Source organism: Grammomys surdaster, unplaced genomic scaffold (genome assembly GCF_004785775.1).
Source record: "Grammomys surdaster isolate TR1022 unplaced genomic scaffold, NIH_TR_1.0 127, whole genome shotgun sequence".
Taxonomy (NCBI): domain Eukaryota; kingdom Metazoa; phylum Chordata; class Mammalia; order Rodentia; family Muridae; genus Grammomys; species Grammomys surdaster.
The window spans coordinates 4,566,909-4,592,312 of record NW_021604585.1 but is presented as its reverse complement, the minus strand read 5'-3'; the positions used below and the strand labels follow the sequence as shown (position 1 = coordinate 4,592,312).

Here is a 25,404-nt window from a genome sequence, read left to right as displayed (position 1 = left end):
GTCAAGCCTGGTCAAGCCTGGTCAAGCCTGGTCAAGCCTGGTCAAGCCTGGACTAATTTTGAAGAGAACTTATCCTCTCGATTTAAAGTTCAAATCTTATCACCAAGTTCAAATCTTATACAGGAGCAGACTGGGCTAAGAGGTTCGCTTCAACCTCACGGGTTCACACAAGAGGAAGTCACCCAACATTGTGTGTCTCTCTGTAAGCTACACTGGCTCCATCTATTAGCAAACATGACCCAATTTGCATTCGTGAATGTGGCAAAGCAAGGAAGGAGAGCTGACCTGTGGGTGTGTCCTCATACCTCTACTCACAAAACTGTAGTGTTCCAGCCATCACATGACCTGCTGCAATTCACGATTGCGTGTTCATTATCCTTTTGATCTTTACCCCTGAACTGTTTTCACTATTGTCATTTTGATCGGAGAGGAAAGGTCTGATGACTCACTCGGCAAGTACAGTTTTGCAGTTGGCTGTCAGAGATCCGCTGGTCTATCACGGGCTCTCTGTACCACAGGAGAGATGGGTCACTGCTGTGAAACCAAATCCATTTTCCTTCCAATGAAATAACATAGAAGTCAGCTGTAATTCCTAAAGGCCAGCTTAGCATTCTGCACGAGCAGAAGTTATATAGCATAATTGCTACTTCTAAAGTATGAGTCCCTTTAAATTCCATTAACCATTGGCTGACTGGATGGCATTTTGGTCACTCTAAGGCAGGCCTTGAAAGATTGCAACAAAATCATCAGCATTTGCAAGTAAAATAAGCAAGCACACAAATATTTCCTAACCACATAGCAGTGCAGCGTTGTCCATTTGTCAGTTTGATTTGGGCAACCTTGAGCAGAAATAGCTATATATATATATTATTTATTATATTATTTATTAATTGTGGTTAGAGCGGAAGGATACCTCCTTAAGGTTATATTTGCATTTCTGATAGCTAGTGGCATTGAACTCTTTATTTTTCCTTCACATTGCTGTGGAACCATTTGTATTTCTTTGTTTGAAAACCAAACTCAGGTAATTTGTTCATTTCCAATTGGATTCGTGTTTTGGTTGAGCATTTTAAATTCTTTATGTATTCTGAATGTAATCCCTCGTCAGATGAAAGTGGTTCAGATCTGTAGCTCTCGTCACTGTTGGCTTGAAGGAGCCTCTACTGTTACACTTGTTGCCTCTGCTTTACAGCGCCTCACCCTGGCCATCACCTGTGTCAAGGTCTTCAAGTGTTTCTGCTCTGTCTTCTAGTTGTTTCATGGTTTCAGGCTTCAAACCTAGTGTTTTAGTACTATTTTCTGTTGATCTGGGCATAGGCTAAGAGAAAGAAATGAAGTTTTGTTTTTCTGCATATGGATTTTCAGGTTCCCCAGGTTTGCTTATTACGCATGCTCTTTAACATATTTGTGTGTGTATATGTGCCCAAGTGAGTGTGCATGCATGTGCATGAGTGAGCATGCACATGTGCATGTGCCTCAGTGGGTGAGTGATTGTGTGATGGTGTAAGTGTGTATAAGTATATATGTCTGTGTGTGTGCATGTGCATGAGTGAGTATGGTGTGTGTGTGTACGTGCATGTGCATGAATGAGCATGTGTGCACGTGCTTCAGTGAGTGAGTGACTGTATGAGTGTGAGTGATTGTGTGATTGTGTAAATGTGTGTGTGCATGCATGTTTGTGTGTGTCTCTCTCTGTGTGTGTTAGCTCCCTTGGGTGTAGACACTAATTATAGATATATGAGCTTACTCCTGAAGTCTCCGCTCCCCTGGTCTGCATGTCAGAATTTGTGTGGTACCCATGTTATTGTACCCATGCTGCCTTGTAGTGAATACCACAACCTCTCATTGTAATTGGTTCCAGCTTTTAATTTTTTTTTATCAAGATACTTTTAATCCTCGGGGTATTGTGTGCTTTCTTATGAACTGGAGGAAATTTTTGTTTCTGTGAAGAATGACAGAATTGTGATAGAAGCTCCAAGATGGTTCTAGATTTTGTGGAGTCCCATGGACATTGTACCAGGATTAATTGCTTTAATTCACACACATGCAAGATCTTTCCATTTGAGAGTGTGTATTTTCCAACAGTTATTCATCAGCCTTTTGCACTTTCCACTGTCAAGGTCATTTATTCTCTGAGATTAATTTGTTCCCAGGTATTTTCAACAGCTATTACAAATGATCTTGCTTTATGATTTCTTTCTCAGCAGGTTCATTACAGTGCATAAAAATATTCATATATTGGGTTTGTATCCTGAAACTACCAAATATGACTACCAGACCTGGTGGTAATCTTCTGATGGGGTCTTTAAATTATGGTTTCCAAACATGATAATCTAAGTTTTTTTGGGGGGTGGGTCTGGATATCATATTTTTTTCCATTGGTCTAATTGTTCTGGCTAAGACTGTGCTGTAATTTATGAACTACGTGAGCTGCACGTGTTATCCAGATCTTACAGGAAACGGTCTCAGCATCCCCTCTCTACTCACTATGTATGATACTGATCTGAGACCATTGTATGTGGACTTTCATGTTTTGTTCATTTGTTCTATTTCATTGTTTATCTCTGATGCGTCTTTGATGACTGTTGATGAGAGCTCTGGGCGATCTGTCCGTTCACGGATGTGGGGGTTGATATCCACCACTGTCATTGTGCTGCAACCTGTTTCTTTCTTTAGACACACCAACATTTTCTTCGGAACGTTGAGTACTTTATTTTTGAGAGGGTTACTGTATGTAATACCTCTATGAGGTATTCTAGCATTAGTCAGAGACACATGTTACATCTCCCATTGAGTGGATTCCCTTCGTTAACACACAGATACCACCTTTCTGTGACTTTTTGCCATTTTTGATGTATGGTCTGCTTGTCTAAGTATAGCCGTTCTTGCTCACTTGGTGTGGAGCAACTTTCCCAGGCTCTGTCCCCACCCATGTAAGTGTATCCTCAATGGCGAAGCAGTAAGTTCTACTTGTAAACAGCACATTGTTGGGTCCTGCTTTTTAGTTCATTCAGGCAACATTTATTTTTTCTTTGGGACTTCTAGTGTATTTGCATCCAAGGTCATTAGCATTATGTATAGAACTATTTGTGTCATTTTCTTTGTTTTCTGCTTTCAAATGGCCACATTGTAGTCTTCATCTCTGGACTTTATCTCTGTTCTTTTCCATGTGGATGAGATTCGATTTTTTTTTAATCTTTTATGTAACTGCTCTTCTAGAGGATTTTAGTTTTTTGCATCTTTTCAGAGAGGTAGCTATTGTTCTTTTGCTTTTTTACTTTCAGGTGTGGCTTCCCCTGAGCGTCATTTTGTTAAGGCTGCTTTAGCGATGATAGATTCCTGAATTTTTACCTTGAACTTTGGTCTTGTACGTGGTTTTCACCTTTGTTCTTCCATAACATTTCTCAGTGCAATAGTCTAAGTTAACATTTTTTCCCTTCTAACATTTAGTATGGTGTTATGTTCCCTTATAGTCTATTAGTTTTCTGCTGAGAAATCTCCCATAAATTTAATAGTGGTGACCTTAAATGTGAGTGAATGCTTTTATGTTTTTAGAATTTGGAAGTTTGGTTGTGGAATGCAGTGATAAGGACATGTTTCAATCAAATCTATTCAGGGTTTCTTGGGCTTTCTGGGTCTCCTCTGTGTCTGTAACTCTCCAAGATTAAGGAAGTTATCAGATTTTTCTTTGTCACCATGGAAGTTTTGCTTTCTATTTTCTTTATTCAGATATGGTTTCATGTAGCCAAACATGGCTTTGAACTCACTGTGTAACCAAGAGTGACCTCAAACTCCTGAACCTTCTGTTTCTGCCTTTTGGTTCTGGAATTTCAGATTTGTGCCACTGTGTCCTGTTTTAAGCAGTGCTGGGAAAGCAAACTCAGGGCTTTATCCATTCTAGGGATACTCTACCAACTGAGCCCCATTCCCCATTTCTAGTATGGAGGTTATCTAAGACTGAAAATCACCATATTCCTGAGCTACACCACTCCTGGATATGCACTCAGAGGACACTGAACTACCACTGAGATACTTGTCCATCCATGGTCATTGCTGTACCACTCACAATAGCTGAGTAATGAAACTAGCCTCGGTGTCTATTGATAGATGAATGGGTAAAGAAAATGTGGTACTTATATTCGATGGGATCTTAGTCAGCCATAAAGAAAAATGAAATCATGGCATATTCAGGAGAATGGATGGGACTGGGACTCATTTGTTATGTGAATAGGTTTTCTGTTCTCTCCTCCCCTTCCTTACGTCCTGGAAGTCTCATAATTTGAACAGTTGTTCCTTTACACATGTCTCATAAGTCTTAGAAACTTTCTTTGTTCTTCCTAATGATTTTTCTCTTTTCTTTCTTCGGTGTAACAGTGGTACTCGAAAAGCTCCGTCTTTAAGTTCAGACGTTTTTCTGCTTGCTCTAGCTTGTTGTTGGAGCTCTTGTTCATCTCTCTTATTTGACTTCTTTCATTATTCATGTCCAAGATTTAGAATTGGTTCCTTTTGATGAATTCTTATTCATTTCATTAATTGATTTTCCTGGTTCAGAAAATTATTTAAATCATCTTGTATGTCATTGATCGCCCTTGGAATCATTCCTTTGAATTCTTGCTCAGGCATTTTTTTTTATATTTTCCTTTCCCTGAAGCCTTGTTTGAGAACAATTGCACACTTTTAGATCTCTCCTGCTACCTTGCATTTTCATATTTCATGTTTCCTCATGATGTCATTTGAATTTCTAGGGCATCAGTTCTCCCCTGCTATTGTAAATGGTGTAGCAACGACCATGGATGGGAATGTATCTCAATGATGCGGTTCAGAGTCCTCTGGGTGCATAGTAGGAGTGGTGTAGCTCAGGAATATGGTGATTTTGAGTCTTAGATAACCTCTATACTAGAGACAGGGAATGTGCCTCCACTACTGAATGATTTTCATATTTGAAGATTTTTTTTTTTTTTACTCTGTGTCTTACAGGGCCAGTTTAGTAGACTGTATTCTGTATTGGCTTTGGTCCAGGTTGACCACTACAGTTATGGTCTGCAAATAACTTCTTTAATTACAACCAATGGCTGTGCGCATGATTGACAGGAAGCAGCACCATAAGGCCTGTTGTTTTCGGCAGGTGGGGCTATTCTAGCAGCCAAAGAGGAGATGGTATGCAGACCAGTGGGGGAAGAAGTACTTACCTAGTCAACTCATGCAACATCAGTGTAAAGTAGCACAGGAGCAAATGGTGAGGGCTGTGTGTCGATTTCTGTGGGCCATGTTCAGTGAACCTAGGCTAGAGTTTCCCCAGGCATGTGTGGTATGGTTCCCATGGTAGAGGGGCCAACACTCGTGTGTAGTACAGAGTACATCTGTTAAATCTCCAATGATGGTATATGGGTAGAGCCATCCTCGCACCCAGAGTGGAAGTTACACATGAAGTCAGGTACAGAGAAGGTAGATGATGTGCAGCAACAACCCAGGTACGAAAGAAGTGTGCTTCATGACCAGAGTTCCTCATTCGTCTAGGCAGTATAATAGGGTGCCCTCCCTGAAGACTCACTGAGGCTTCAAGATTGTCCAGCAGCAAAAATTCAGGGTGTCAGTGTTAGTTGTTAGGAGGTTTCCTGTGTATCTTTTTAATTGTGGTAGAACGTTCCAAGTATGAAACTGGTCTTGACCTGGGTAATGGGGCAGTTGGAAGAAGGCTTTGGTTTCTTTGTTACTCAAGTGTCTTCTCTCATGCCCCACAGTACTTTCATTTCATCTGCTCTGAGTTCCAGCTCTTTCTGGCGAACACCTTGTTCGAATAGTACCTGTTATTCCCTCCCTTCAGCTCTTCCTTTCTTTATGGTCCCTTCTGTTGCCACTAGCCAGCCATCTTGCTGTGGGCTTTCTTCGACCATTAACAATGGAAAGCCTTTATGACATGTAGAGGATCACTCCTCAATCCTACGGTTACTTTGTATGTTCTAGCCATATCTAAACTATGTATCTGCCCCAGACATCAGCTTAGGAATTCTCCTAGGGGACACACTTATTCATGAGCCATTTTTCTTGTTTGTGTTGATGGAAATTCCTCTGGAAGCCTGCAAAATCTCTCAACTGGCAGAGCAACGTTCCTCTGGTGTCTTCCGGCTTCACTTACTTTCAACTCTTCACAATTATTATCCTTCATTTTTTTTTTGGTGGAATTTAGTATTTTTTGGTTAGTCTCTATTTCCTACTGTCCATTCTTTAAGATGTTGCATGGAAGTAACATGAGGAAAGAAAAAAGGAAGCACAGCTATGTGGTATACCATCTGTGTGAACTACTTAGTTCCAATGCAGTTACGGATACCAACAGGCTCTGGAGGACATGTTGTGATTGGTTGTGGCTCTGGATAGGCAGTTATTATTGACGATAAGTCCCCTTTGTCCTTGGGGGATATGTTCTGGGGCTCCATAGCATTCTGGAAATAGTGATAGTGCAAACACTGCATACACATTTTCTCCTACACATAGAACTCATGATAATGTTTCATTCATAAATTAAGAATAATAAGACTTTAGCAATAATAATAATCTCAAAGAACAATTATAATAATGTATTGGACAAAAAATATATATTTTTTATTTATACTTTTACTTTCCAACTAATGAAGTATCTTATGACTTCTCTTTGGAAAAAATCTGAATTTCTAGAGTCATTATTATCGTATTTTGGGACCGTTATTAAGTAAAATAATGGTTGCTAGAATACACACACTGCCAAACTAAAGTGGCTGATTTGCTAACAGAGACAGTGAGTTAGAGACCAACTAGGTAGCATGGGTATACACTCTGCAAGTGTATAGACTCATACAGGGTTTAAATATCCTGAGCAGGACGTGGGGTTCACATCATTGTGGTGGATAAAGCAGAGTGGCAAGAAATTCCACTTTTAGAATAATTCACGACTTTCAATGTTTGCATTGCATATTCTAGAATTTGTCATTTATTAGTTTTGGGTCATGCTTGACTATTTGAAACTGGAGAAAGCACAACAGTTGATAAGGGGACGTGGCTGGACTGTTGTTTTTCAGTGGTTTGACTTCACACAGTTGCAGTCAACATACCATGGTAATGAAGGTCTTCACAGTGTTGATGTGAAACATGTTTGATAGAATCCTGGTAATTGAAGTTACCAGTGTAGTGCATATGGAAACTATTTACAACCGGGACGTAATCTCTCTGCCTCTCTGCTTTGCTATGTGAGTAAGGATGACTATCAGTAAGAAGTTCTAGGAACAGTGATTAAAACATGGCTTAACATTTTACTGTCTTTACGTGTCCTATTACAGATCACAAACTTCTAGTGTTTGCAGAAATAATGGCTTACATATTTGAGTTCATTGTGTATGAAGACATCATTTAAGGCAAAATGGAATACTTAATCATAGACAATGATGTGATTGACCTGTGACACAAAAATGAAAGAGGCTTTTTTCTTCCAGTTTTATGTATGGAGAACTGACCGACAAGAAGACCATCGAGAAAGTCAGGCAGACTTTTGACAACTACGAGTCAAACTGTTTTGAAGTTCTTCTGTACAAAAAAAACCGTAGGTATTTTTGTTACCAATAAGATGACCTAGGTCTTTCTAAATTTTATAGGTTGGAAAATGGTAGCTAAGCAACAAGGTAGAGAAGATATAATGTTTCATTACTGCTGTTGGTGTAGGGGGAGAGGCTGCTGGTGAAATTAGACAGAAAAATTAATGATTTTACCATTGCAAAGATCCTTTTGAAGAATGAAAACAAACATGATGTATTTCAGTTTACTTTGACAAACTTATTTTATTTTTTATTTAGTGAAAAATATAGGGATGAATGTTTTGCTCGCATGCATGTATGTGTACCATGTGTGTGCTCGGTGCCAACCAAGATCAGGTGTCGGATCTCTCAGAACTGGATCCACAGATGGTTGTGAGCTGCCATGTGAATGCTGGGAACTGAACTCAGATCTTCTGTAAAAGCAAAGGAACTCTTAACTGCTAAGCCATCTCTTCAGTCCCACATTGTTATTTTAAATATTATGGTTGTTCATATTTATTGGGTACAAAGTGACACTATGACTTAGGAATGTAGTTAAACAAGTAACATTCAACATTTCAAGTATTTACTTTATGTGGTAAGAATATTGGGAATTGCTCTCTTAGCAACTCTGGTGTCTGCAGTCTGCTGTCATTATTAACCAATTCACCATGTTGTGCAAAACATCTCACACCTAGACAGAGAAACTTATCTCTTGTGTCACACTGTCTCTGCATTCTTTTTTTTTTTTATGTTTGTTAACATTACGATTCTTTATTATTTTATCTTTATACCCTCAAATGTTACCAGAGTTCCCAGTTTTTGACAAACATTTGATCAGACTGTCTCTGCATTCTTAAATCATCTTCTTGTCACTTCTACCCCAACCCTACATCTGAGAACCTCTGCTGTCTGCTATGTGTTTAAACATTGACTTAGTTCCAATTAAAATAAGCCCATGTTTTATATTGGTCTGCTGTACCTGGCTTATTTTACTAAGTACTTAGCATGACGACAATTTTTTATTCCTTCAATGTTGTTGCACATATCATAAACTAACTCTCTCTCTCCCCCAGCTCTATGTGTACAAGTGCGTATTGTATATGCATGTGTGTACATCTGTATATTCGTGTGTTGTATAAGTACGTGTATACATGTATATGGGGGTACACAGAATATGGAGGCCAGAGAAAGACATTAGATGTCTTTCTTCCTTACCTTCTGTATTCCCTGGAGACCAGGTCTCTTACTTGAACTTCTTACTTTCCAGATAGACTAGTCTGTGAACCCCACTCATCCTTCTGTCTATCCCTTCCTTTTCTCCTGTTTCTCTCAGTGCTGGGGTGATTCACATGCAGAGCCATGCTTGGCTTTTTGTGGGGGTTCCATGTAGGTCCTTATGCTTGCTCAGCAGTCATTCTTACCCACTGAGTCATCTCCCCAGCCCAAGAAATTCTTTTAAAGACTGAATAGTATTCACTTTGAATACACACTTCATTGTTTTACTTTTTATGTATTGATAGACATTCAGGTCAATCATAAATTGGCTCCTGTGAATTTTAGTGCAATGAACATGAGTGTGCATGTAGATTTCAAATCTTTGGGGTAAATACCCAGATGTGGGAATGTTACATCATATGGTGGCCCAGCCTTACAAATTTAAAATTAATCTCAGAGTAGGTTTTCTATAGTGTCTGTGCTAATGTATGTTCATAATCACATTATTACAGGAGTCCCTTTTGACAGTTACTACAGAAATATCAGTGAGGGGGATAGGCGGTTGTATAACCTTTAGCTAAACTAGTGATAGGCATAGGCGTTTTCCTCAGGACAGGCCAGTCACATCTGGTAAATATCTGCTGATATAATGAATTACTCTCTAGGATTAGAATTGTACACAGTCAGATGCTAAGTATGTCATCATACAGAACCTCATGGAACAGCCCCTGTATGGGGAAAAATAACCAACTAACCAGCCACCCCCACCACTACATGCACATCCTCAACAATCAAGTCTTTGATTTAACTTGGTGGCATCATTTTGTGGTCACGTGAATGTGAACTTTGTTTCTTTTTGCTGCTTTCTCAAATGTCTTTTGTTTCTTCTTCTTGATATGTAGAGTCCCCTCGTAGTCCTTAATCAAGAAGCCATCTCTAAATGACATCTGTCTGCAAAGGAAGATCTATTTTCTCCAATGTACTCCTTCACAGGGTATATTGACCACACTTAAGAGCAGAGGCCATGCCCCACAGTAGATGGCCTACACAAAACAAACATTAGTGATTTTGTAGACTTTTTTGTCTCATATTGCTTTGTTTATGGTTTATTTTTTGTCTTTTGCTTGTATAATATGATTTTTTATTTTGTCTTTTTATACGGATTTTGGGTGTATGTTTCTTGTGATTTTTCATCTTTTTTTTTTTAAAATTTTGGCTTTGTTGTTGTTGTTCCTTTGTCTGTTTTTTCTAAAGAGAGAAAGATAACATGGAGTTGGGGTGGGTATGAAAGTGGGGAGAAGCTAAGAGGAGTTGGGAGAGGAGAAACTGAGATCAGAATATATTGTAAGAAGAATTTATTTTTAATAAACATGTATATTAAGATGTGTATATATGGATATGCTTTCATGATAAATGATACACAATCCATATCCATCTTCAGTGATTACTATGGTCTCTTTAAGTATGGGAGACATTGTAACTTCAGCAGGACACGTTGGCTCTAGGTTCATTACATGTTGGATCTCATGGTGCATGGTTTATCATTCCCTTTCCTTCAATCTGTTATTCTTTATAGAATATGTGGAATGAAAATTAGATTTTCTTTATTAGCACTAGACCCACAAAAGGATAACAGCCTCTCAGACATCACCTCAGAGGAGTGTATTTGGTGATGGGAACATTTTCTTTCATGGCTTTACTTATGGAAACATTCAACATTTTATCTTGCATTTTTAGAATCAAGGCCAAAGAGATGTTTCTGTCTGAAGTCATACTCAGCTGCCAGCATGTCACACAGAAAGCAATCAGTTCTGAATGATCAGTTCTTCCTGCCGCACAGGCTATACACGTTCTCTTGGTCTTCCCTTTAGGCTCCAATATTTATTTATGATTCATAGAATGCGCAGATGCCTTAACCACCTTCATTTTCACATAGATATTTTTAGTCTTTGGATGACTTAGATATATGGCCCAAGTTTAACAAATAATTCAAGATTACTTACCCTCCCATTCAAGCAGAATTAACAAACATTTGCTCAATTTTCAGACATTGTAACCAAGTCTATTGTTTGAGTCTGTCAAAAGTGCTTCAGTGGGATTCTGTTTTGTTTATTTACTTCTAAAAGTATTGGTAATAACTTGACATTTACATTTTTGCAATTCTCCTTCCAGGATAGTTATGGTTTGAAATTATTATGTGGCTTTTGTTCAGTTCTTCCTGGTCTCTTAAGAAACTGAATAGTGCCATATGAATGTCTACGTATAGCTGGCAGGAGACAGGCCCTGCAGCCCTGTAGAAAGCTCCTGTTCTATTCTGTGTGCTCTCTGCATCTGTCTTTAATTTTGATTTTTCCTTTAGTAGGAAGGATATACCTACCCACACATTAGGATAGTATACAAGTATTTTAGTTAGATTTAAAGGAATCTTGTAAGTGGTCATCTCAAACAGCTTTTGCACATGAACTACAAAAAGAGTGTTTTGTGACTTTGAAAAATGTTAGATGGGAAAGTTGACATATCTTTTGAAGACTGTTTGGGGAATTCCAGAATACCAAGCCCTGCACCTAATACTTTCATCAAGTAATTAAGTTATGGTAAAAGGCATTTTGCTAATGGGCCAGTTGAAGTTTCTGATTTACTCAGTCAGGGTTGACGTTTCAGTTTGTAGCCTCTTTTTAAAAATTTCTTCCCATTTAAAAGGAGACATTTCCTGTTAAAAGGAGGTATTTCCTACACTGGGGAAAGTTTATCTTCAGGAAAAAGACAGAGCCTACCTATAGTGCTAGTGCCCAGTGCCCAGTGCCCAGTGCCCAGTGCTTGCTCTGAGTGTTGGGCAGACTGCACTTCTGTCCATCCTTCTCAGACTCCCTGTTCATTTGACCCTTAAAACTAGGATATAGAGGCTATTTCACAGTCACTTGAAAATATTCAGCCCGTTCTGAGGCAAGTCTGAGCCTATGAGCTGAAAAAAATTCTACTTTAATATTTGGAAACAGCTTTTCAGACAGCCCCACCTCTGCCAGAGTTTTGAAAGTGTCTATTTCCATAGGCAGGCATGGCTGTGATACCAGCTCTTGTCCAGATTTCCAGCAGGCCCTGGAAATAGCAAAAGATTTTCAGTGCTTTTTTTTTCTTTGTTTATAACCCTCTCTGCCTCCAGCTCACCGTGTTGGAACAGCCACAGGTCATGAGCACAGCAGTGTCTGGTGCTGGTTATTTGTAAAACTGTATGTCACTCACAGTTCCTAGACATGGAGGAGCAGGAAAGAGGGAGGAATCCTGGCTGGGAGATGATGGGGTGGTTTCCAAGTTTCCTTCTCATTCTGCAATCATTTCAGACAGGGCTGTGTCCTTCTATGGACCTGTTAGAGCCACACTCAGTGGCCGGAGCTGAACATTATCTCATAAATCTCTCTGCAGTGATCTGGCTTCTGGAGCCTGCTGAGGGACTCAACTCATCTGGTGTAAGTGACAAGTTAGCCCTTCCATGACTTAGGTAGATTCCCCAGCTTGAGCAGGTGATTTAAGAGCACTGTTATTACCGTGACCATTTAAACAGAATTGGCAGTGGCATTAGGTGACCCAGGTTTGGATCCAGGTATGAAGGAGGTTGTTACTTGGTTTTCATGGGGGAACTACTAAGATGCTCTAAGTTCTCAGCTGTATCAGCTACACATCCACTCTCCAAATCATGAACCTGATGAAACCCCTTCTGCCCCTAAGCATGGACATTTTATTGCTCTTTTGCTTGATAAAAATCTGGTGGGAAATAAACTTATTTATTTATCATTTGTCTTATTGTGATAGAATGACCCTGAGCTTTAAAACTGTGAAACTCTCATCCCTCTGGAGAGTTTAATAGCTGTTTCTTGAGGAATGATGTGGCTCAGTTGAACCTCAAGGGGCAGGAGGCAGTGGCTCACCAAGACACCCGAGATTCTCAGGCTGTGAACACACATGCTATTTTACTTTCCCTTTGATGACTTCCCTACAGGTTTCAGGTAGCACTCAGTATACCGTAGGCATCAAGTATTGGTGATGTCTCCTGTGTTAGGGACACAGCCATCAAAATGTCACATATGTCCATCTGATGGAATAGAGGGTCTTGGGATAAAAGCAGTGTTTTTGATGCTCTTCTGGGAGTTGGGCTTGTCAGGGCAGTAGGTGTTGCTGTTGCAGCTAATTGGAAACGCTTGTCAAAGTGACAAGACCAGAGAGGCATGTAGGAGTGATCACACTCAGTGAGTTTGTCAGAGGCCTCAGGACACACACCTAAAAGGTGATGCCAGTAGTACTTTAGGAGAAAGACTGCTTTTGTGTTCACAAGTTGGGAAGAGACCCTGTACTTTTCTTTAGAATGTTCATATTTGGAGCTAAAAATACACTCATTAAATCTGAACAATTGGTAGCTGATAGAGTTAAACAGTTTTGTCTTGTTTTGTTTTGTTGCTTTGGATTGAGACTGAATTCAGGGCCTCATGCATACAAGACAAACATTCCATCACTGAGCTACATCCCCAGCTCTGGTTAAATTTTTAATTATGATCTTAATCATTTATGAGACAGGGTCTTACTAAGTTGCCCAGTGTACTCTTGAGCTCACTTTGTAGCACAGGCCGTTCTTGAATTTGTGATCCTCCTGTCTCAGCCTTCTCAGCATAAGACTGATTATAGGTCTGAACCCACAGCTCTGGTTAAAGCATTGTATTTATTCATGTAACAAAACTGCTGTTTTGGTGCTGAAGCAAGGAGAGGCAGGAAAGAGAAAGGGAAGCTAACCCTTGCTGTGGGTCTGATGCTCCTCTGTCCTCTTTCTCCCTCTTTCTCCACTGCAGGTACCCCTGTTTGGTTTTACATGCAAATTGCACCAATAAGAAATGAACACGAGAAGGTGGTCTTGTTCCTGTGTACATTTAAGGATATTACGCTGTTCAAACAGCCCATAGAGGATGACTCAACAAAAGGTAATTTCCAAAAAGGAGGTTCTGTACCTAAGGTTGATGGCCTTTTACCTGCCACCACCACCATACCACCAGCACCTCCACCAACACTACCACCACCTCCTCCTCATTCTCCTCTTCTTCTTTGGAAAACACCAAATCTATATTTGCACACACATGTAACAACATAACTTTAAGCTGAAATCTATCATAAATAAAGCATGTCTACTGACAACTTATCAAAGCTCACAAAGTTAACAAAGTGTCCACAATTAAAATAAATCAAACTGGAATGAATAAATACATTAACAAAAATCCAACAAATTGTACTTCGTATTATATGTACTGTTGCCTCAAAGGGAAAGACACACAGAGCCAGTAGTATCAGGAGTTAATACTGACGACAGGAGCACACTGTGGAGTACAAAGGGCTGATTACAGACAGACAGACAGACAGACAGACAGACAGACAAAGAAAAACCTGGAATTTTTGTGCATTCAGAAAATGTAGCTAGAGAAATCTGGAAGTCCCCGAAATTTCAGTGTTACACACGTTGACTTGCTTTCTACTAGATTTGGTGATACTTTAAAAATATAGGTTTAATTTTGCCTTCTATTATATATAACCCCCTGCAAGATGTACATGTATTGTCTCCATGAGCTTCCTATACACTCACTGCATTTAGGCAAAGATTGAGTCAGTCATCTTGCAAATGTGTTAATCTTCAAAAATAGGCTATAAAAGTGCAGAACCTAAAAGAGCAGTCTAGATTATGTGCATATGGCTCAGCCTGTGGATGGAAACAGGGCCCAGTGTCCATGGTCCTGACACAAAAGCATTCCTGCAAGAGCTAATGCATCTCAACCCAGGTCTATTCAACATAGGAGGTAAGACTTCTCCCAAGGCCCCCTCATGGTGCACAACGGAAGTGGGAGGGAGTCGGGGTTCTTGGAGCTCTTCACCCTTTTGTCCAGTCGAGGGGGTGGGGCAAGAAAAACAAGCAGTGCAAATTTATTCTTGAAACAGTTTCTTAAAAATATGTTGGGTTCACTAAACCTATGAACTGCTGAGTAAACTCAGACATCAAAGGAACTCAAGTTTAAAATGCCGAGTGAGCTAGCTGTTGGTTGTCCTCTCTCCATCCCAAGCTGCCTGTACACTGAGGAAATCACCCTGAGTCAGAAATAAAAAATGGGAGACATGGGTGTCTACAGCATATGTTCTCTCCTTGCCTCCCTCTCCTGCCATATCTTCCTATGGTCCGTTGTTTTCTCTAAATTTGTCCTAGTGAAATGTAAGGAGGAATTACATAGAGCAGGGTTAATTCAGGAGCAGCCTGATTGGCACTTCAGCGCCCTGTATGGAGGGAGGGAGCGTTAGGGTGAAGGGATACACATGTCCTACTAGAGAGATGTTGATAATTTGATGGAGTTTGGTTTAACCAACCGAGTCTTACTGGCTGATTACATTCAGTTTACTTATCAGTTTCTCTTTATGCAGTTGTGTGGTCTCTTGAATGGAAGTTGTATAATTTTGTCATAAAGAGAGTGGCTGGCCCAATGCAAGCCTCCCAAGTGGAGCGTTACTGACTGCAGCATCCAGAGATGCAGCTATGGGAACCTGGAGCAGTCTTTCTTCTTTTCTGTGTAATTTATTCCCAATTTATTTTCTCCATTTGGGTTTAAATTAGAAGCTGGTGTCATATAAATGGAGCTTTTGAATTCATTTAGAAATAGGTGTTATAAAATGTTATTTTAAAGAACCTCTTAGGAGACCAAAAGGAATGCCTGCCTTTATGCAGTTGGCAAACGTTCCTTTCCCTTCCTTCTGAAAAAAAAATAAAAAAAATAAAAAACAAACAAAAAACCCCAAAAAACCCAGCATAGAGCTTTAAGCTTTCCAACTGCAACCATAATTACAGAAAATGACATTAATTTATCCCTTGCAGGTGAGTCTAAATACATAATATTGCATCTATTCACATTTTTGTTAGTACCAAATTAAAGGGAGAAACTTTATACTGTGCCAGGCATTGAAAATATGACTGAACAAATTATTTTATACATGTCTCTGAAATTCTAGACTCTATAAAATTTTTTTCTGGAAGATCAAGTAAAATATCTAATTTAGGGCCTAGATAACACATTCTTTCTCTGTCTCTCTGTCTGTCTCTGTCTCCGTCTCTTTCTGTCTCTCTCTCTGTCTCTCTCTCTGTCTCTCTCTCTCTCTCTCTCTCTCTCTCTCTCTCTCTCCTTTTTGTATGACCCAGGCAAACCTGCAACTCAGTATTATGTCATTTCAGCCATCCAAATGCTGGAATTTCAGGCATGCACCACCATCACAACCACCTAATACTTCTTTTAAAAATATTAAAACATAGTCTAATCATCTTTGTCCTTAATGTTGATTTATTTCTTTGAAACTTTATGGTGCTTCAGACAAAGGCTAGAAAAGATATTTTTTTCTCCGTTGTATATGGAACACTCATCAGAATATACTTTATCAGTATATCATTATATACTTTTGAAAATGTATCCTCAACCATAATGGAATCAAATTAGAATTCAATAACTGAAAGATGCATGGAAAACTCCCCAACAATTTGGAAGTTAAGGAACACATTTCTAAATAATCTATGAGTCAAAAAATCTTAAGTAAAATATTTTGAACTAGATCAAAATTTAGCTCTTTGAAATTTGCGGAAGAGAGTAAAAGCAGTACTTAGAGGAAAATATGTTATGTTAGATGTATATATGACAAAAGAAAATGACGTAAAAAACCAATAACCTAGTTTCCATCTTAAGAAGCTAAACAAAGAAGAGAATGTTAAACCAAAGCAAGCAGAAGACAAGATCCTAAACCATATGGGAGAAACCACTGAAAAACAGGACAACGTTGGGGGAAAACCCACCAAAACGCAAGGCTAACTTCTACAATGAAAATATCATTATAGTTAGCCTCTAGCTCTGATAACCAAAAAAAAAGAAAGAAAGAAAGAAAGAAAGAAAGAAAGAAAGAAAGAAAAGAAAAAAGAGGGAAGACACAAATTGCCCGTGAAGAAAACGAAAAGTCTATGTCCACTTATACTGTGGCTACTGAAGCCTAGACAATGATCACCCTGTGATGACAATTGATGACTTATAAGAAATAAACCTCTTTCATGAAACAGAAAATCTTATTGCATCATTGCCATTAAATACTTAAGCAGCAAAGAGTAATTGACCCAAACCAAGGAAGTAGAAAGTATAAATAGTTTCCTCAGGAGACCCTAACAAACTCTGAAGGAAGATAGTTCTCTTTTTCCTTCTTAGGATTTTGCACACCCATATAATGAAATATGATAGCCACCATTCCCCTCTTCCAAGTTCCCTTCCCCTCCTCTCAAACACCTCCTTCCCTAAATGGGTCATTCTAATCAGCCTCGCAATCCATCAAGGTTCAAGGAACATGTTAGAAGAAGAGGCGGAAAGAACCCAAGAGCTGAGGAATGGGGAGGAGGTCTGTGAACTGTTGTCTTCTGGACATGGTTGTTGTACGCATGCGTCCACAGCATTGCTGGTGTTGCCTGCATATCCTCTAGGTCTCTTCCATAACAGAGATGCAGACACAGAGGGAAGTCTCCCGGCTCACGTGGAGAAGACAGTACTACTTTGATACCAAACTCAGGAAAGAAATTAAAGAAAAAGGAAATGATAGATGAACACTTCATTCTTCACATAAGATAATCCATAAAACTGAATCCATAAAGGATAAGAGGAATTCTGCGTGACAGTCAAATGGGCTCAGTCTTCAAATAGCAATTCTCTGAATCTGTCGTATCAGTGAGGTGGTGAGAAAACAAACAACAAACAAACCAACCAACCCATATGATCCCTTCAGTTGGCATAGAAAAAGCATTTGAAAAATTCAAAACTCAAGGATAAAGAGCATTTGAAAAAAATTAAACACTCATTCTTGATTTAAAATCCCCAGGACCAGGGGCATGGTCTTCCATATTCTCATAAGGAACATCTGTGCAAACCTTATGGCTAATAGTGAACTACATCCTTGGATGAGGTATTTAAAACATTGAAGATAAAACAGTTGATATATGATTGATAACCTAAAACATTCTTCAAGTGAATTTTGATAGCTTCACACATGAATGGCAGTTAGCTTTGAGTGAAGAGTTTTCATATCCTATTTTCACTCCAGAATATGCATATATTTATATTAGAGGCATGTTTTCTTTTTCTGATTTACTCTATGTAATCTATAACACAGTTGAAGCTGCCCAAGGAAAGGCAACATTTTGATCTGCTAAACTTTAATGGTAACTAGTAGCTTTGTATTTATGGAACCTGGAAGTTGGCAGCATTTTGCCATGAATTGGCGGGGACATATGCAGGTTACTTGAGGAGCTGACTTAGTTCTGAAATGAGTGCTTCTTCATTCTTTGTTATCGCTTCCATCTCTCCTCATTCACATGTTACATAACAGAGTGCTTGTAAGACACAGTCTCTTTTGAGTTGAACTATCTGTTTTTATAAATTATTTTTGAGTAACCCCAGACAGATCAGACCACTTGATTGTTGAACAGTGAGTTCAATAAGTATGCAAATAAAAATCCTGGGAACAGTATTGGTATAAAATGTCTTTTTCTAGTGCCAGAACTTCTAGAAGATGGGCTAATTTCAAAATAATTTTTGTTCGGAGATGCCCATATGCCTTCCCTATAGCTAACAGGTTACTGAAAAAAGCATTGTGTAATGCAGCTATGATGATGCATATGAACTACTTTCTATTATTCATGTGAACTGTACATTTAACATGAAAAATTAAAAAGACATGAAACATTTATACCATTAAGTCATCATCCTGCTATATCTTTGAAGCTAGTGACATAGGAATAGGAGAACATTTTTGGAACTTTGTAAAATAGTGTATGTTTCTATTTTAAAGACAAAGAAGAAATTAAACCTTTTAGATAAATAGGACATGCAATTTCATTATAATGACCATAATATCAAAATGATTTGGGTTTAGAATATTGAATAAAAAATAGTGATATTGCCTTTGATCCAGCCTTTGGCCTCACAGTAACTTAATACAGACTTCTTCATGATCTTTATGGGAATGTCCTGTTCTTCTAACCTTACTTTTATCTGTTTTATTTTCCCAACCAAAAGTCAAACTGAGAATATTTCTGGGGATATAGGAGTGGCCCCTTCCCCAATATTCCAGTGGGGAAGACAAATAAAATGGTAGATGCTTTCCTCCAAGTACCCCTGTGTTCATGGTGATTGTCTGAGTAGAAGGATAGTAAAGGACACAAGGGAGGAGATAAGAGAGGAAGACACAGGACCACTGGGAAGCATAGAGGTCCTCTGAGGCTTTTGGTCTAGAATTTCACTAATGTCCACGGCCCTCATTCTGTTTTCTACTTTTGTCTAGTTAGAGGAATGGAGATTGGGTTTAACTGAAGTTCAGTTTTGATTATGTACAAGGGAAAGAATCTTCAAAAGGAGTATTGATTAGCAAGGACCTCTATCATTTGAAGATTTGCCAATTTTGCTGGTTTCATTCATATCGATCTCCTATTTATATTGCCAACCACCCCCAAGAAACTCAGACAAATGGTTGAAAGACTTGAAGGAACGGATTGTGAACTTTGTATTTGAATCAGATCAGACAGTGACTGTGGTTGTTACAGCTGCAGTAATTGAGGCAGTCCTGCTTATGGCAAACCCTATATCCACCACAGTTTCATCCTGAATTATTTTGGTTTTGTTCTTAAACCAAGTGATAATGTCTGATATCAACCATGAATCACGATGAATTATGACAATCAGAGATGGCAGCAAACTGTAGGGAAGGTCGTCAACTGTGGAGGAGAGTCCATACCTACCAGGTCCTATGTTCGTCATTGCTCAGTGCACTAACTGTGAAGTTTATGCTGTTATCTCCATCCCACTGCTGAAGAGCCTAACACTCAGGATGCTGTCAAGCCTCACATTCTCCAGATTGCCCATTGCGGTCCCCTCTTCGGCAGGAGGGAATTCACTGGCAGGCATAGTCACCTTAATTCCCTGTTCTCAAGCATAGGCCTCATGAGGATGCTGTATTTCTGACAGAGTCGTGCTCTTAGAACCAACCAAATGTCCTGATGCTAATTCCACAGGGTGAAATAGTCTTGCTATGTTTTGTACCTGGTATTTCGATGTCAGAAGATTTGTTCAGACAATCCATCAACCGTATCTGACTCTTTATCTATCATCAAATGCAAATTAAAGCCCAGGAGGTCCCTGCTGTTGATTACCTTATGTGTTCTAAAGATCATTATCCAAATCTGGGCTCATTGATACAGTACAGGATTTTCAAACAGACTTCCAAACTGCTAAGATAATTACCGTGTGAAACATCCTCTGCCAAGTAGTCATGACACCTTTTTGCCAATAATGAGGTTAAAAAAAATTCTTCCAGAATAAAAATAACATCAAAAAAGTAACCTGCTTGCAAAAGCCAATGCTTTTCTTTAGAGAGGAGACGGCAGAAGAAATAGGAGTAATTATGCCAGGCCGTCCTGTTGGCTGAGAGCAAAATTGTTTACCTAAGCTTTTTCCTTATAGATTGGAATCTTGTGTTGCAGCCCAATAGATTGATTTAACTGCCTCTGTGACTTCCTTTCATTTTTAAGATTAGGCAGTCCATGACAAAGAGGTTAATTGCAACCCAATAGAGCTAAACTAATGTTTTATTAAGAAGGAGTTGGCAGCCCGAGCTTTTAGGAGAACAAATGTTCTCATAATGCCATGAACAACTTACAGTGCAAGCATCCTACTCGTCATAGCCAACTGTCTGTTCAGATTACCCCATATCGACCATGTCTAAGTAACGTCAGCGAACTGCTGAGCTGTCAGGCGCACAGTTAGATTTCTGTAGAGAGGTGGGTGGATGCGGTCCTGGGGAGAAGTGAGAACTGCTGATGAGTCTTTTTGCTTTGACCTAGACGGTGTGATTGGGTGACTTTTTTCAAAGTTTGACCGTAATGTTGGAGTTGGGGAAAGACCAAATAGACTCACATAGTCACCAATGAAGGCAGATCCAGGGCAAAAAAAAGGATGGACAGAAGAAAACTCAACACGGCGTGGTTTATAGCAGTGGGAAATCGGCAGACTTCTTGTGCATGTGTCTGTCATCAAGGAGAAACAAATGCCTAATTCTTTAGGAGATGATGGGGAGCAGGCAAGAGTGAGGTAGCATGGGGAGCAGATGAGAGGTGCCCTTGTGGGTTGGTGGGAAGCCAAGAAGGGAATCTTTAGGTGTTTGTGTTTGGTGTGGCTCTTATTTGTTTCAGGTAAAGTGGGTAGGTGGTGGAAGGAAGGAGGTTTAGAAGTCTTCAGAAAAATGCTAACTTTAGAGCATGAGAGCAGAGGACCCTGAGGGGGCCCTGGCCAGTGCACACAGGGAGCAGAGGTTCCTGCTCTTCCACTGATTTACATATGAAAAGAACACAACTTGGCTCAGCTTTGGTTCTCCACCTTCTGGGGCTTGCTGATAGCCAACTCCTACAAGATGACTCCCTGACAATTGCCCTTGACTTTAATTTCTCTATGCCAGAACTGGCCCCTCACCTAGCCCTGCCTTTCTTTCTCAGCTAATTGTTCCTCAAGTTCTTTCTGAAGAGTAGGAACACTTTCTACCTTCTCTGCTCCAGAGTTCTTCCCGAATGTCATGAATCATATTGACGCATACTGAAAGCTGAGCCTAGCTCCTTTGTTGCATTTTCATTGTACCTAAGGCAAGTGATGTGCTAACCTCTGTTTAACTTTTTTCACTCAGCGCTTCACTTATTCAACCAAAATGTAATTGGTGCCCTCTACAAAGTATGCTTATCAGATTCTATATAGTTGTGTGCAGACACATGGAAACCAGTGCTTTGTGAGAATTTAGATTAGGAACTCCTGCTCCGTTATTATGAAATGCAGAAGCACCAGTGAGTGACAATCACTTTTGTGGTTGTGCTTTTCCTTCCTCACACATCTCACTGTTGGTGTGGTTGTAGGAGATGAGCGAATGCAAACATTCTAAAGGTTTGCCCTCTTGCTTTGTTTATTGCACACATTCCTTTCACATTTCTCCTTTGTTCTCATATTTTTTTTTCTAGACAAACTTTATTGTATACACAGAATGCAAACAGCTTTCTCTTTTGACCCCACTCAGATCTACAGAGATCTCACATCATCTTTTTTTTTTTAAAGAAATGTGAGCCTTCAGGAAGAAAAAAGATGAGCTGGGAAGTTTCTAGAAATAGCCTGTGCAACTGTAATACTCAGTTGATGTAAGATGAGGAATTATCAATATATTTTGGCATGATGACTGAAATACTTACAGTCATCTAAGGGCACCCTTACTATTTACTCCCAACCCAAAAAAACTGGCCAAAGCCCACTCACTATAGGAACATATAAATAAAATTGGATTAGTCAGTTGCTTTTTGTTAACTTAGCTTTAGTGCCAGATGATGAATTTTAGTTAACCCAAAGTAAACTATGATGGCATGTGTTGATGTTGCTGCTCTCACATGATGTGTGCGTGTACTATGGTGTATGAAGGAGGGCATTGTAGGTGGCTTTAAGAAGCTTCCAGAATGAAGAAATCCTTCAATTGAGTCAGAACTGCCATTAGCCAAACGGAATTCTAGACAGGCATGATGAGTGTAATATGAAAAGAATGGGATATTATAGTGTGTAAAAGGAACTCTGAGAGTCTTTAGCTATATTTTGAGTTTGTTTTTCAGTTAATTTTCTGTTGGTTTAGTACGATTGGAAAACAGTAAGAGGAGATGACAGATGATAGATGTGGTGTAAATCCTTCTGGTCAGAAGCTAAGTGACCTTTCTTCCAAGGACTCGCCGTTCTATCCTGGAAGTCTCCAGGTTGATATGAAAGGTTGAAAGGGGAATGTGTGCTCTGATCTGTGCTTTAGAAAGGATCTCAGCAGCATGTGAATGTGTTCTCAGGGGATTGCCACCTGACTACAATGACACATGTTGTATTGTTTGACATGTAAGGACGAAAGGCATTCATTTTGAAAGAAATTTATTCATAAATTATAAACTAGAAGGCTTAGAAGTGTGTGTGTGTGTGTGTGTGTGTGTAGGTGATGTTAAGTTACTGGTTCGGAAGGTTACAAAGAACACCAGGTAATTCATCAAGGTCAGGGGTATATGACAGATTTAGGATTGGCAACGCAGAGAAAACCTAATAATGAGATGACTTTCGGACGTGTTGGGAGCCAGATGTCTGTAGAACATCTTAGAAAAGTGTGGCGAGTGACAGAGATTTATGTGGGGCCAGCACAGAGGAGAGAAATCGAGGTTGGTTTATAGAGAATTTAAGTCAATTCTGTAGGTTGATGCTCAATTTCTGGAGAGCTGACGGTGTCTTTGTTGCCTCATTGTGAGACTGAAACATTGTACAGAACCTTGGGCTTCAGGTAATGCTGCCTCCAACCTGACTTTAAATTCCATTCACTAGGACAAAGTCCGTTATTAGAGAGGAAAAAAGACTTACCATCAATGGATGTCAGCTTACTTCTCATCCAATCCGTGAACACACAGAAGGAGCAGAATTGGTAGGAGCAGTTCTGAGCCTGAACGATTAGTCTAAAGGCTAGTAGTAAAGTCCGTGTTTCCTGGACTCTGCCATTTGACAGGCATTAGTCTTATTCATCCCTTCTGACCAGCTGAAGTTTTCATTTTAAGGAGTAGTTTGGAGACTGTTCCATCAATTGGTAATAATACTGAGATGGGTTTAAACAAATCTTTAATAGAGCTTAGCTTTTGATCTAGCTGGAGAAAAAGGATAGTTGAGACAGGGCCAGAATATGGCTGGTTTTTCTCTATTTGCTCACATCTCACTGGTATTTCTTTGAAATTAATGATTTTAATAATGGCAATTTGAGGCCCCAGAAGAAATTCTCTTCCCATTAAATTCACATTCCTTTTTCCCAAAAGCAACTTCTCTTTCAGAAAATATGATTAGGTCTTTAGATACTCCAAGCATAACTTTTTAGATATCACTGCAGTTGTTAATGAGAGAAATGAGAGAAATAACATTTGTTATGCTACAAGGAAGGCAGAACGTGTGATAAGAACCATAAAATGGGAGAGTGGTTGGAACTGAGCTATTCTTTCTGTACATCTCTTTGTACAATGCATGGAAGAACTGTTTTCATTAAGGTGGTAGTAGCCGCTCTAACAAACAATAATGTAGTAATTTTTTAATGTATTATTTTTTATTAATAAGGAACAAAATTGATTTGACACAGGAGAAGCATATTTCTTGTTCATGTAATAATCCAAAGCAAGTGGCCCTGGTTAGCATCCTTCTGCACAGCGATCTAGTGGCCTTGTCTTCCCCTCAGGCCTTGCCATTTGCACCCAGCTTGTAGAAGGGAGAGGAACCCCTTGATACCAACTTGCTTTTGCAATAGAGATACAGGTGTGGCATCATGTTTTTGTTTACATTCCATTGGTGACATCTAGGGACTTGGAACACACAGCTGCATGGGGCACTGAGAAAGGAGTTGCTGGATAAACAGCTATTTTCCCTTAACAAATCCATAAAAAGCAAGCAGGACCAGAATTTTTTTAAACCTAGTATCTTTTTTGACTATAGGGACTACGTAATAGATCTGAGAAAGGTACAAATGTTACAACGTGTCACAAATATTAGAATGTACATCATTTTAGTCACACTTCAAATATATGATGGGTGTTTACTTAGGAATAAAACTGGCACTTCTCAGTTTTTCTGGTTAGTTTTTCTGGTTGGCTGCAATCCTTTGACGCTCTGAGAAAATTCATTTCCAATTCATTGTATATGAATAACCAAAACTCTCTTTTCATCTTTTGAAGGTTGGACGAAATTTGCCCGATTGACACGGGCTTTGACAAATAGCCGGAGTGTTTTACAGCAGCTTACACCAATGAACAAAACAGAGACAGTCCACAAACACTCAAGACTAGCTGAAGTAAGTATGAGAAGGACTTTGTTTTCAAGGTAGTGGTGTTGATACCCTTTTCCCCAAATTACTCAATATAAGCATAATTGCTAGGTGATTATCTATCTATCTATCTATAGAACTGTAGAAATTTGAAATATTTCTTTTTTTTCTTTTTGTTCTCACTAACTTTTGCATGGAAATGTAGTTCATGTTACATTAGGTGATGCTTAGAGAGTGTATGATTTAATTGAACAAATGGGACAGAGCATTCATTCATTCATTCATTCATTCATTCGTGTGTGTATAAGACCTTAATTGAGAGTTTCTACTGTAGTTGGATTTCTATGAAGGATGGAAAGATGAATAAGAAATAGGCTGGTACTAAGAAGTGAAAACTCGGCATAGGAAACTGATAAAGAACTTAAGACATAGTAGCATTTACCCAGACTTGGGACTCTAGGATCAGTTACAAGTGTGAGGTTGTGCCTAGGGGAGAGGAGTGAATGCAAGAAACAAGGAAGAATTAGGGACAGTGATAGTGCTCAATAGGAAAAGGTGCTTGCTGGTGAGTCTGGCATCCTGAATTCTATTTCTGGAGTCCATACGGTGGAAAAAGAGAACTGACTTCTGCAGATTTCCTTTGAGTTCCACATGTGTGTCATAGCATAACCACAACCCAAAATTTGACACACAGAGAGAGAGAGAGAGAGAGAGA

General features: G+C 39.3%; 1 protein-coding gene across 2 annotated transcripts in view; it reads left to right on the top strand.

Moving 5' to 3' along the window:
* The window catches only part of Kcnh5 (potassium voltage-gated channel subfamily H member 5), a 272,960-nt gene that overhangs the window by 30,835 nt on the left and 216,721 nt on the right, over positions 1-25,404 (top strand). For both annotated transcript variants that reach the window (XM_028789568.1, XM_028789576.1), the window contains exons 3-5: positions 7,464-7,570; positions 13,595-13,723; positions 24,601-24,716. In XM_028789568.1, the coding sequence (XP_028645401.1) occupies positions 7,464-7,570; positions 13,595-13,723; positions 24,601-24,716 (352 nt within the window). The remainder of the gene's footprint in view (positions 1-7,463; positions 7,571-13,594; positions 13,724-24,600; positions 24,717-25,404) is intronic.